The sequence below is a fragment of the Gavialis gangeticus genome, unplaced genomic scaffold (genome assembly GCF_001723915.1).
Source record: "Gavialis gangeticus isolate Ggan-Ray unplaced genomic scaffold, GavGan_comp1, whole genome shotgun sequence".
Classification (NCBI taxonomy): Eukaryota; Metazoa; Chordata; order Crocodylia; family Gavialidae; genus Gavialis; species Gavialis gangeticus.
Window position 1 is genome coordinate 11951309 of NW_017729001.1, and position 12075 is coordinate 11963383.

At 40.5% G+C, this 12075-nt stretch overlaps 1 protein-coding gene across 2 annotated transcripts in view; it reads right to left on the reverse strand.

Annotated features, from left to right (window-relative positions):
• Window positions 1-1199: 1199 nt before the first annotated feature.
• Window positions 1200-12075, reverse strand: part of EIF4ENIF1 (eukaryotic translation initiation factor 4E nuclear import factor 1) — a 43728-nt gene continuing 32852 nt past the window's right edge. The window contains exons 11-19 of one of the 2 annotated variants that reach the window (XM_019506825.1): window positions 11257-11328; window positions 10490-10550; window positions 9271-9350; window positions 7611-7750; window positions 6434-6518; window positions 4959-5091; window positions 2968-3303; window positions 2563-2727; window positions 1200-1881 (exon numbers count right to left, since the gene is read on the reverse strand). In XM_019506825.1, coding sequence (XP_019362370.1) covers window positions 1655-1881; window positions 2563-2727; window positions 2968-3303; window positions 4959-5091; window positions 6434-6518; window positions 7611-7750; window positions 9271-9350; window positions 10490-10550; window positions 11257-11328 — 1299 coding nt within the window. In that variant the 3' untranslated portion in view covers window positions 1200-1654. Of the gene's footprint in view, window positions 1882-2562; window positions 2728-2967; window positions 3304-4958; window positions 5092-6433; window positions 6519-7610; window positions 7751-9270; window positions 9351-10489; window positions 10671-11256; window positions 11329-12075 lie in introns of both variants that reach the window. The other variant, XM_019506824.1, reaches the window with a different exon arrangement.

The window sequence follows — 12075 nt, forward strand, 5'->3', positions numbered from 1 at the left end:
ACAGAAGAATGGGAAGTGTAACAGGAGGCCAGCCTGACTGGACAGCAGTTTCCAAAAAAAAAAAAAAAAAAAAAAAAAAAAAAAAAAAGGGTCCATCAGCCTGGAACAATCCCACCACAGCATGTCAGCACTCATAGTATAGTTAAGTGGTTTTCTGCTGCTGGTTTTGCATTCAATTAGACTATTTGTGGGAGGGGAAGCAAGTCTTGGTGAGAGAATTCTGGGTTGTGCTTTCACCTTTTAAAAGAGCACAATGGTCTAATTTAAAACAAGACATGACTAATACTGGACTCAACACAAGTGAAAAAGTGAGGAACCATGCAGTAGAAATATGGAGAATGCTTAAATTGCTCAGGAAAGTGAAGCATAGGCTTAAAAAAGAAAAAAGAGGAACACAGTATTAAAAAAATCCCTAAGTATAAGATCACAGAACTAGCTCTCCCTTAAAAAAAAAACCCAACCCCCCCCACACGCACAGAAAAGAAAAAAAATCATTGTTACAGTAACTGCATAAATTGATGCATGCTAGGTGCAAGAGAGTGCAGAATTCCCCTCCAGAAATATAACTGGAGGTATTATGGAACAAGTTACTGTAACTGGCCAAAATACTGGAAGGGTAAGAATTGAAAGGCTCTATTTTGTCAACCTTTAAATGTTGGAGTAAGTCAAATTAAACAAAAAAACCAAAAATAATACCTCAGCTAAATAGGGACCAGCACCAGCCCTGCTGTAGGCATCATGACAACTGTGTGCAAACATTATAGCTGCTACAAGATACATCTGTTCTAGCCAATTATGGAGCAGCAGACAGCAGTCAGACTGTAGACTGTAAGGACTAGCTTACTCTGATCTCCATGCCAGGCCCATCTATAAAGCAGTTATGAAGTTAACTGCTCCCTCCTTTAATGAGAAGGGGAAAAGAGCAACAGGGAGTCAGATCTGTTGTACAAGGAACAAGATGTGGGCTTTTACTTCAACACCTTTAGCTACACTGGGTGCACAGTAGATGACAGGGGGATGAGCTGGAGAAGGGAGACTTCTGGAAGGAGATGAGCAGCAAGAAAAGGCAAAGCAACTTTATCCTGTTCACTCGCACACTTAGGATATGCAATTTTAAATCTTAAACAAACAAAGTCCCACATGTACAATGGAGAAAGATCCAAACCAGGAGGCACAACTAAAGCTCAACTGCTCTACTCTTATGTACAGCTGTATAGGGTCAGAAAAAAAAAAAGCTATCCTAAGTGTATATACAAAAGATTGTTTATACAAGTCTATACACAAAGTCTATACATTTTTCTGTAGGAGGAACCCTTAGCTGCTACCTCTAGATAAGAGGATTTCAGCATTTCATTCACATATCTTACAAAAAAGAAAAAAAAAAGTCAAAAGGAAGAGACTTCCAGGATTAAACTGTCTGTCTTGCATCCACATTGCTTCAGGCTTCACTTTAAGCCCTATTAGATCCTTTAGTCCCGATGCAGACATGGAGACCAGGACAGGTGCCATGTGCTTTAGTCTCTTGAAAAGAAATTCTGCACACAGTGCCAAAAATAAAGAGCCCCACAAAAACCCAAAACAACCTAGGTGAAATGCAAGAGATCCTGACTAGGCATTTTTATCCACTCTAAACAAGCAAATATCCTCTTGGAGTTCACTGCCGGTATTCCAGTTCATCTACGCTGATGACTTTGGATGGCATAGAAGGGAGAGGCTGCTGCAAAACATCTGACCCAAACCATTTTGCAAGGCCAATAGGGGAACTACTTCTCTGGTTGGTGCGGTGGTCATGCTGTGAGTGTCCATGAGGCAGTCCAGTCCGAGATGGCACATTTTGGGGGGTGGTTTGCACACCAACAGCTGATCCCTGTGCTCCAGAGCCTATACAGTACAGAAAATGTCAAGAGAGTTAACAGGAGGAGGATGTCCTCAATTATTAAAACAAAATTTATATGACCACATGGCTACTATGCAGATTGGATTTTGCATGTGTGCACTCCCACAGGGTCACAATTTTGTTCAGGTGGTTTGGCAAAAAGAGATAACAGTATTTTCCCAGTTCAGGAAGGCACTGTTGCTTCAGACTTCCACTGGAAGACTGGTAGCATGATTATCTTTGCATCAAAAGGTAAATTAACAAGATGTGGGTTAGCCAAGGTCTTACCCTCTAAAGAGGGAAGAGCTGTTTAGCCTAAATGGGTGGTAGTGAACAATAACTCCCATGAAGGGCAGAGAGCTTTCTGTTCCGCTAAAAGAGTTATTCCATTAGTCTAATTATACCATAATTAAGAAATCAATTGCAGACAGAATTTTTTGGGAAAATTCCATGGAAACTAGGATGTACTTGATGGTTTAAATTATGGGTCCTATGGAATGATCCTGCCTCAGGTAGGGGGTTGGACTAGAATCTAGATGACCTCTGGAGGTTCCTTCCAGCCCTACTCCAACTCAATTCCTTGTATGGCTTGAAAGTAATTAGTTAGTGTGCAGATGCAATTAGTATTATCATGCTAACAGAACATAAGAATTCCTATAGTAGCCTTTGGGTTCTACTTAGCCTACCTGATCGCTGCAGTTGCTGTTGCATCATTGCAAGCTGTAGAGGTGTCCCAGACCGTGGGTTTAGCAGGTGATGGCCAGCTGTTGGTACTGGATAAAAAGGCTGACCCAAGATGGGACCAGATAATCCCTGCAAGTGAGACAAGTCCACTCCAGGTGGAATCATACCTATTGACCAGACAAAAAAAGGAGAAAGCTTAATTTTTCTCATCAGAAATGCAAGGTTAAGAGACTTTACATGTAAAGCATCTCTTTCCAGTACCTTTATGTAAAGACTATTAAACACAACCACAAATGGGCTAGTTCTTTTATAGAAAACACAGTTCTTTATCTGTACCTAGTATTAGGGTTTTAGGAAGAAACAAGTTTTCCCCTAGCAGATGCATACAATGGTACAAGGAAGATTACCTGCTTGCAGCAGAGAAAGATGTGGATGAACACCCTGCGCCAGCATCCTTTGAACCAATCCGGGATGCAGTTGATGAGCAGGTCGCACAAGTGGTACATGGGGGACAAGGGGTACCTGGTGAACAGGACGGAGGAAAGGAGCCCCTGGAACTGGGGACGCCATTGTAGGAGTCTTTCTGCCCGCTGATTTAGGCCTGTAGTCTTGTTCTTTCATGCAACGGTTTGTTTGAGTAAGAGGTGTGGAACATGCAGAGCGCTGCAGTGCAGGTAGTTTGGTACCCAACGTGGGCAAGATTTCTTGGTCTGCATTCTCCACAGAGCTACATAGTAGGTTATCTGTAGTCAGAACAGAACAGGACTTAATCCAATACAGCTGGAGACAGGGTTTACAAAGATTTAAGTCTAATCTAGTACTTGCTAGATCTATCTGGAAGAAATAAAAGATTAAAAGGAGTCAACCTGGAAGCCTTGCAAGGAAGAAAAATGAGCATTAACACACAAAAAAGTGAAGACAGCAGTGACAAGAAAGGATCATTCCTTGAAGAGAAAGGTTTTCTGCATGATTCCAATAAACAAACAATTTGAAAACTAGATTTTTTAAATCCAAGCCACAAATCAGCAACAACCCTCAAATGTAGGTTCCTCCAAAATCTCAGATTCCAATGTGTTCCATTCCAATTAGCCACCTGCCTGGGCTAAAATATGTACCTTTTGTTCTAGGGTTACATGTGGCCTTCACCTTTGATTTCATGCCTAGAAGTCATTTGCATAATTGCTGGAATAAGTTGGGCCCGCATGCAAACTATGAGGCAACTGCTTTCAATTGAACGCTGTCAATTTTAGCTTTAGATTATTTCTTCAGCCCTCTGTTCAATTTTAGATTCAAAACAAGGAATTTTAGTTGGACTTCCTATGACTTGCTTGATTATAAAATGGGTTTCTATATGCAACTGGAAGCATCCTGAAGTCTATATGGTGTATGTGGGAATTTACAGCTATTTTAGTTAGCCAGAAATAACATTAGAAGAAGTAATCAAGTATGAGGCAATCTGAGGAAGAGGAAATGTTACCTGCTTTAGAAAAGATGGTGCAAAATATAGTTGGGGAATCTCTACCAAGATTTCCTTCTACTGTTGCCTCAATAGTTTTATTTCATCTTCACTAAAAACATCCTTCTAGCCAAGATGGTTCTTCATTTGTTAAGATAGAGGGTCCTTAGCCTCTTAAGCATCTTTAGAAGAGATTAGCTAAAACACCACAGGAGGACTGCCATGCACTTTGATTTGCAAGAGCTTCCCTCAAAATGGGAAGTTGGTGGGGGAAGTATTTCCAATATTGTTACTCTTAATGAACCAACCTAATTTTTGGCTCTATAGATTTATAATGCTTTGTAGACCTGTGGACAGGATTTTCTGCTTATGCTATCTTCAGTATGTAGATTTCCAGAGCATACTGAAGAGTACCTAGTCAACACCATTACACTGTTTTTAAAAGAACCTGAAGCTTAGGTGAGAGGGGGGTTGAAGATGCATAGCAGTTTTGTTTCTCAGAAGCTAGAGGAAGTTTAAAATATACTTTTGTAGTTTCAATTTCTCTGATCAAGCATGTCCTAAAGAACAGCAAACAAGTCAAGGAATAGCAAATCAACAGGTTTTGGTCTGAACAATTCATTAGAATCAGAAGGGACCTCAGGAGGTCATCTAGTCCAACCCCCTGCTCAAAAGCAGGACCATCCCCAGCTAGATCATTCCAGCCAAGGCTGTCTAGCTGGGTCTTAAAAAAGTCTCCAAGGAAGGAGGTTCCACAGCCTCTCTGGGTAACCTGTTCCAGTGCATTTTACTGGCCTTCCAGTGAGAATTTTCCCCCCCAGTATGCAACCTAAACTTTCCTTGCTACAACATGAAACTGTTGTTCCTTGTTCTGTCATCTACCACCACTGAGAACAGTAAGCCTTGTGCATTGGTGAACTTCTTGAACAACTATTACAATACCTTCATTTGTCCTCTGACCTTCATCTTTACTATCACCAGCTTTCAGTTTCCCAGAAACTGGTTCTTCTTTGCTTTTTTCCTTGCTTTCATACATCTTACGAATCACTGAGGTAGGTGTAAAGGATGGAGAAAGCTGCAGGAAACAGTGATTAAAGTGAAGTCTTAGATTCACTGTTTTAGGTATCTGGTTTTGTTTGTTTGTTTTTGTTTTTTTGTTTTTTAAAGGAGCAAACAAATACTCCCTCCCTTACTCTTCACTGGAACCAACCAGCGCTCCCTCCTCTTGCCTGACAGCTCCTCCAACTTAGACAAACTCATTAGGAAACATTTAGGCTGCTTGCAGACATTAAAAACCCACATTCTACTAGAGGCAGTAGTGCGGTACAGATGCTGCAGAGCTGAGTCAAAGTATAGATCAGGCACTTCAGTGGGCTTTTTGATGCTCTTATCCAAAACTGATTTAATCAGCTATTAGATAAAAAAGTACCCCAAAAAGCCCCACTAAAGTGCCTGATCTATGCAGATGTTGGGCAAGCTGGGTCCAATTAATGTATTGCTGCTTCTAGGCATATACTGGGCTCCGTGTGGGAGCATGCTAAGTAAAGCATGTGTGAGGAAGGGCATGTGTGCCTGAAAGCTTGCAGAAAGACAATTTTTTCTGTCATTTGTTAGTTGGTCTAATAAAAAGAGGTATCATCTCTGAACCAAGAATTCTAGAGTTTTGCATTTCTCCAAGTAAAAAAAAAGTGGTTTACTTAAGTCTGCAAGCAGCCTTATATGTCTGCTGTAGATGACATGTCCAGCTGCTAACTAGTCTGCTTGTTCTTAGCCACAGACCAGCAAACCCTCTGGAGACTGGTAAGGAAAGCATGCTCTTCAGCTCAGAGAAGATATTTCTTTATACATGTCAAGTGATTGACTGAAGAATATACTGAAAAGCAGATTAAGGTAATCTCGTGACCAATTAGTCTTACATGAGTTTACAGTATTAAAACTTGTCTGACATTTTCAGAGTCAGAAATTTTCAGGGGTGGCTAGTAATTTCACTATTTAACATGGTTTACATTAAGGTTATCTAATGAACTTTCTAAAAAAGAAAGCCAAATCTCAAAATTACATTAAAAAGCCACTTATGAAAACAGAGGCCTTTGTGGGCAGTCTCTACCCCCCCAAAAAGATACAAAAAAAAAAAAAATCAGAAGGCTGAAAACTTTTTTTTTCTGTAAATCTAGGAGTCAATCCAATGAGATTAAGAAACTAGAACTGCTGGTTCTTGAAGACCATATTTTTCTTGACCACTAGATGCACCAGTAACTAGCTTCCTAGCCAAAACAGCTGGATCTTCATTTGTTTTACAGCCCATTTAGTATTTGTGACTTTTGGAAAACGACATGTTAGTGCACTGTTTTAACTTTAAATCCTCTTCTCCACATTACACAAATTTGAGCATGTGCTCTTGATCTAAAAACACTCACCATGCTGGTGATGGATGCAGAAGGGGCCGGAGATGATGCATTCCCTCTGTGGCCTGGTGCAGGAGATTTAGTCACTCGCTGCTGCCTACAGAGACAAAGTTAGAGACTAAAGGTAGCAACCTGCTTTTCACCTTTTCTATGCCAACTTTCGCAGGTCTCAGCGCATGGCACTCGCATCAGTTTGGGGAAGCAACATTCAAGTTACTCAGCTCAAGTGTAGAACACCAGGTCAATTTATCATTAGCTTAAGCCAAGAAGATTTAGTTTAAAACCTGTTTAGTCAGATTAGGACTCTTAACAGCTGAAGAGTCTGGAAGCATACCAGTCATGTTCATTAGATGGCTGTAAGACCTATTCTTATTTCTATTTTTACTTTTGTGCAGTGTTCTTTATGGAAATACTGGAGTTGTCAGCCATGTAAGGCTTGGGAAGATGAGGTCTCTGCCCTCCTGCAGAACTTGACCAGTTAGTTGTGCCCTTGCTGCAAAGCAGAGATTCTTGGTACAAGCACAGCACTACACTAGAGCAGCTACACTACTTCTGGTTTAGTAGAATCACATGAACAGCATCTTAGTACAGCACCACACAGTACATCAGCTAAGCAGAATAGATGCGTCTACATTTACTGCACTCCTCTGGAGTACAGTCCTTATAGGAAGAATAGCAGAAAGGCTTACTGCCCTTTCCTTACAGGGTTTAACTACATATTTGTGTCTTGTGCCAGATAAATGGACTTGCAAGGACAGCGCTGTGAAACTGTACATACCAAGGCTACAGGTAGAGAACGGTTTTACCTGGCTAGAGATATATTTCACACTAGGACCAAGACCAATTTGTTAATTAGGAGGAGGTCAGAGATCACTATTACTAAAGTTTGTGTGTGAATGATTTAGTTGGACTACCTCTCCAATGACTCCAAATGCTGAAATCCTAAAACTGTTAGGCAGAGCATTTTAATTCTCTTAACATTTATTTTCATAGTCAACAGAACTACTATTCCTGGTAATAGCGTCTAGAATGTTTCTTTACAACCTCTATTCATTTGTACTTGTATTCTAGAGGAGGGTAATGAACAACAAAAAGGTCTCCAACTAAAAGGAAATGTGCCCAGAAGTGATTAATAGCTTGCTCTATGAAGTACTGTATTTCATCAACTGTAAAAACAGTTTATTCTCACCTGTTCCTGTAGCCATCTCTGCTTTTGTCCATTTGTGGTTTGCCAAAACCAGGCTGGTAGAAGTTTGCTGCCTGCATGGCCAGATCATGTGGTAGTGCTAGTCCTTCTAATGCAGCTTGTTGCAACTCCAGTGGACTCATCTGAAGCCAAGCAGGAGATGCAGAATCAGAAACCCTGCATTTTCTATGCCAATTCTTGTATTATTCCCTTGAAACATTTAAAAGCAAGCTAGCAGGAAAACATTTTGACACCTGCTTTAAGATAGTCTGATCATTAGATATGTCACCAAGTTAATATCTCCAATTTGTCCATATTGCAATTCTCAGCCAGGCAGCCACAGCACCTTGGGGTGCTCAACATGCTTTCAGGGGTGCTGCACTGCTTGTAGACTGAACTATCTAGTCGCACCTCTGTTGCCAGGACATGCCAACAGGATTAGACCTGGAAGTGTTTGGGGACAGGAATCAGCTCTCTTAAGACCAAGAGGCAGCATCTGCCTTTCAACTCTGAGCTGTAGCCTGTTACAGGAAAGGGAAGTAAAAAAAGTGGGTGGAAGGGGAGGAGCTCTGAAGGATATGTGGGAGGCCCCACTCCAGGAGGGAGTTTGCAATTAGGGCCTGGGGCAAGCTGGAGGAAGCTGCTACTGGGCTGTGCTGTACCACACTACACCATGCCAGCCAGCAATTTGTCTTTGCAGGTGGTTGGGTCCTTGCTATGGAATCTCCATCCTACAGGGAGAGACTCCCCTTTCCTTCATTTTACAGAGCTGCCCCTTCACTTAAAATTTTCCTTTGCACTCTGCTTCTCCCCTCCCTTTTTAGGTAGTGTGCTAAAAAGGAGCAGTTTTTAAGATGGGGAAGCTTGTGATTTACATTTTCAATCTTTTCCACGCAAAGTCCTCACTCCTAGAGAATTTTATTTTGTATTAAAATTCAAGATTTCCAGACTTCACATTTAAGCCCTTATATGCCATTCAGCATTTTCAGAGTGAGATGGAATCTGACTTTAGCCCATGCCTCATAACTTCTCCAGGGATAAGTACATTAAAGATTTGGGGTGTTCAGACCCCAGTGACAGTGTAGCGACAACAGGAGCCATAATCTATCTTTTTAAAAGCAGTGACTGTCAACTGGGGTACCACCAGACTGGCATTAGCTAAAGTATTATAGAATACTGTATTAATAACTATTATTTATGTATGTTCTTTCCAGCTTAAGAATTGGTTTTTAAAACTGAAAAACAAGAAAGAGCCAAACAACCCCTCTCCCCACAGTAATAAAATTTAAAAAAATTAAATGTGGTACCACTAAATTCAAAAAGTTGTGGAGGGGTGTAAGATTCTAAGAAGGCCAACAATCATGGATCTACATGGACTGTTATAGAGTTTCCCCAAGACTATGGAAAAGCCTCATAAGAACAGAGCACCAAGTACTATGATCCAACCAAAAAAAAAACAAAACAAAACAAAAAAAAATCAATAAGAAGAGATAAGCACAGCATTTATAGTATACATATGGACATCTTCATTTGTCTTCCAATATGGAAAAATTCAACACTTACTCCATCCCTATGCAATCCCACAAAGCTTAGTTAAGTCTGGCAAGAGATTGCAAAGACAGCAGATAAATGCTTCTTGAATAAAGAAACCACTTGATCTAACCTGTGCAGCAACTGGGCTCATAGATTTCCGCATCCCCTGAAATGGATCACCAAGCAACTGCTGAGAACCAGGTCCAAAACCTACAGGGAAGTTACAAACAACTTGACACCTACAAAGTAAGACAGCTTTGTGTCCTCCACCGATTTCAGCTGCCAAACTATTACTTTCCTTTGAAAGGTACCTACCAGGGACTTTTAGGAAAAAAACAGAGAGAATTTTAAGTAAGTAGGGCTGGAATAAACCTCGGAAGTCATCAAGTCTGATCCCTTGCTCAAGGCAGGATCACTCATGTAAAACTTAGGCAAGTGCCCAAATAACCTGTTGTTAAGCTTCCAAGGACAGAGGCTGTAGAATCTTCTCAGTGCTTAACCACCTTTATAGTGAAATAATTCTTCCCAATATCCAGCCTCAAGTTAAGTTCTGTTGCTGCACCTTAAGAAGTTTGTCCCATCCCCCGCAGCCACAGAATAGTCTAATCTTTGGGTATATGGAGGTTGATAGACTAGTTACCTGTCGACTAATCTAATTTCTTCTCCTCTGCCTCCCCACCCCCCACATCTTCTCTTTTCCAAATTAAATGACTGAGGATCTTCTCAGCACCACTTGTTTAGTAAGACCTGTTCAGAATCAAGGCATCCTGCTCTGCTTCCCTGTGGAGTGAGCTACAAGCTTCTGCCGTTTTGGCAATGCAGAGCAACTAATGCCTAAAGAATAACTAGTACTGCTTATTCATAGTGGATGAGCAGCTTGGTTTGCAGTGTTATTACATTTAAAAAGTTGCTCCTCAACTTGCAGCATTAAATCATGATGCACCCTGGTCAAGCTGGGTATGGACTTTTAAATCCGTAGTAGATATTCACCTTCAAAAAGGAAAGATGAGACTTGTCATATCTACAGTGTAGAAAAGCATATTGGACAGCTCAAGTTTACTGTAAAAAGACAAGATACCTTGGTTTAAATTAAGATTAGCAGTTTGCATTAAACCACTTTCCCATACAAGTTCAAACTTTAGCTGCAAGTACCTTATCTTCACTGATATTTTAAACTTCACATTGCTAAATTATATAGATACCTGAAGAAGTGGATCTTAAGTTAGTCATCATCCATCAAATGCTGAATTAGTGTCAACTCAACTGTTCTTTAAAACTCTGGTTTCACAAGAAACAGGTCTCTACTGCTCTACAAAGAAATTGCACATTTTATACCTTGTCTCACTTACCAATTGGTGAAGGAATCCTGTGACGCAGATAGTCTGCAGAAGCAGCTCTAGTGGGAAAAACCTGTGAAATAGGAGGAGAAGGTGCTCTTTGTCCCAGTAAAGATGGTGCTGGTTCCAAGCCACCTATCAGGCCACTTAAAACATTGGATGAAGGTCTGGCAATAGGTGGACCCAGAAGAGCCTTAGAAGAAGCAATGAAGAGCTGGTTCAGATAACCCCTTTAAACAAACTTAAGGACATAATAAACAATCTTTTTAGACACTGCAGACTATAGTAGTTTCCTAAGTTACTATCCAGCAACACAAGACAACAGGGGCATAAGCTACTTGCATTTAAAAAACAGCACAGATTTCTTAGGGTGGCATCTTCTACTGGAAGAACTATGTTATTGGGATCAAGTTAGACACACTTTCAAATGCAAAGCTTTCTTCATCAGTTTTCCTTTTAAAAAGGCATCTAAAGACCTGGACCAAGTTTAGAACAGTCTCACCAAGTTTTCCCTTTACTAAGAAGGGTTACTTAAGTATTAATATTTGCTTATTAAGAGTTCTACTGGGTAGGTATTTTTCCCCTCAAAGTTCCTAGAGAACTCTGTACAGCAATTTGTTTCTCCCATACACTTTCTTTGAATGTGAATGAATCACGTATGATGCTAATATCCATTACAAGCCCCAAATACACCAGAAAGTCCAATTCTGGAATTCGCTTTTACTCTTAGTGGTGGCTGTATTTGCATATTTAAATTCACCTGGAAGTTTGAAAAATACCTGCAGAATATTCTTTGATAGAGGCTGGTTTGGGATCTCAGAAGGAGACATCAGGTGGCTTTCAAGGTTTTGCTAGGAAGTGAAAAACAGTTGGTCACATCTGCATGTAATATTTAAAGCCAATTTTTGTTTAAAAAATGTAAGAAAGGCTCAGAACCCACATCATTCCCATCTCCTAGGAAAGATATACACCACAAGCTGATGTGATAACTGATAAGACACCTACATACAGACAAGTCCAACCACCTTCTTACTAATATGTAATTATCAATTTTAACCCTAATCCATTAGTTGTTGTAGGTAGCCAATAACGCTTATTTAAAAAAAATTAAAGTGAGCTATCTGGATGCCTGACCTACAAATGCTTCCATTTATTGAGGTCATAATGAAGGCTTCTACTAGTTTCCCTGCTGCTCAAATTTCATCAGCCAGCTAAAATCTAATCCCTGAATTTCAGCTACTGCTGAAGGACAACAACAGGCAGTTAAGTGGCAGGGTGTCAATTTACCGTATGAAAGAAACAAGAATCTCCCAATAAAAACATATAGAAAAATGTTTCCAGAGTTCATTTCTGATATCAGTCACTGAGGACTGACATCTGTATAATGCTTAGCCAAGTTGTAAAGATAAAAAAAGTTATTAAAAAATGCTCAGCTCTTCCCACCCACCTAGTTCTCTGTGGTCAAATACAAAGGCTGAAGCTTGCATGGAGTAGCTTAGCAATACAGGCTTGATCCAATGATGGGGGTTGAGGAAAGCAGGGACTGGCTGGAGTTAGATGGTGAGAAAGTGGAGTGGGCAATAACCTGGCTGGGGTTG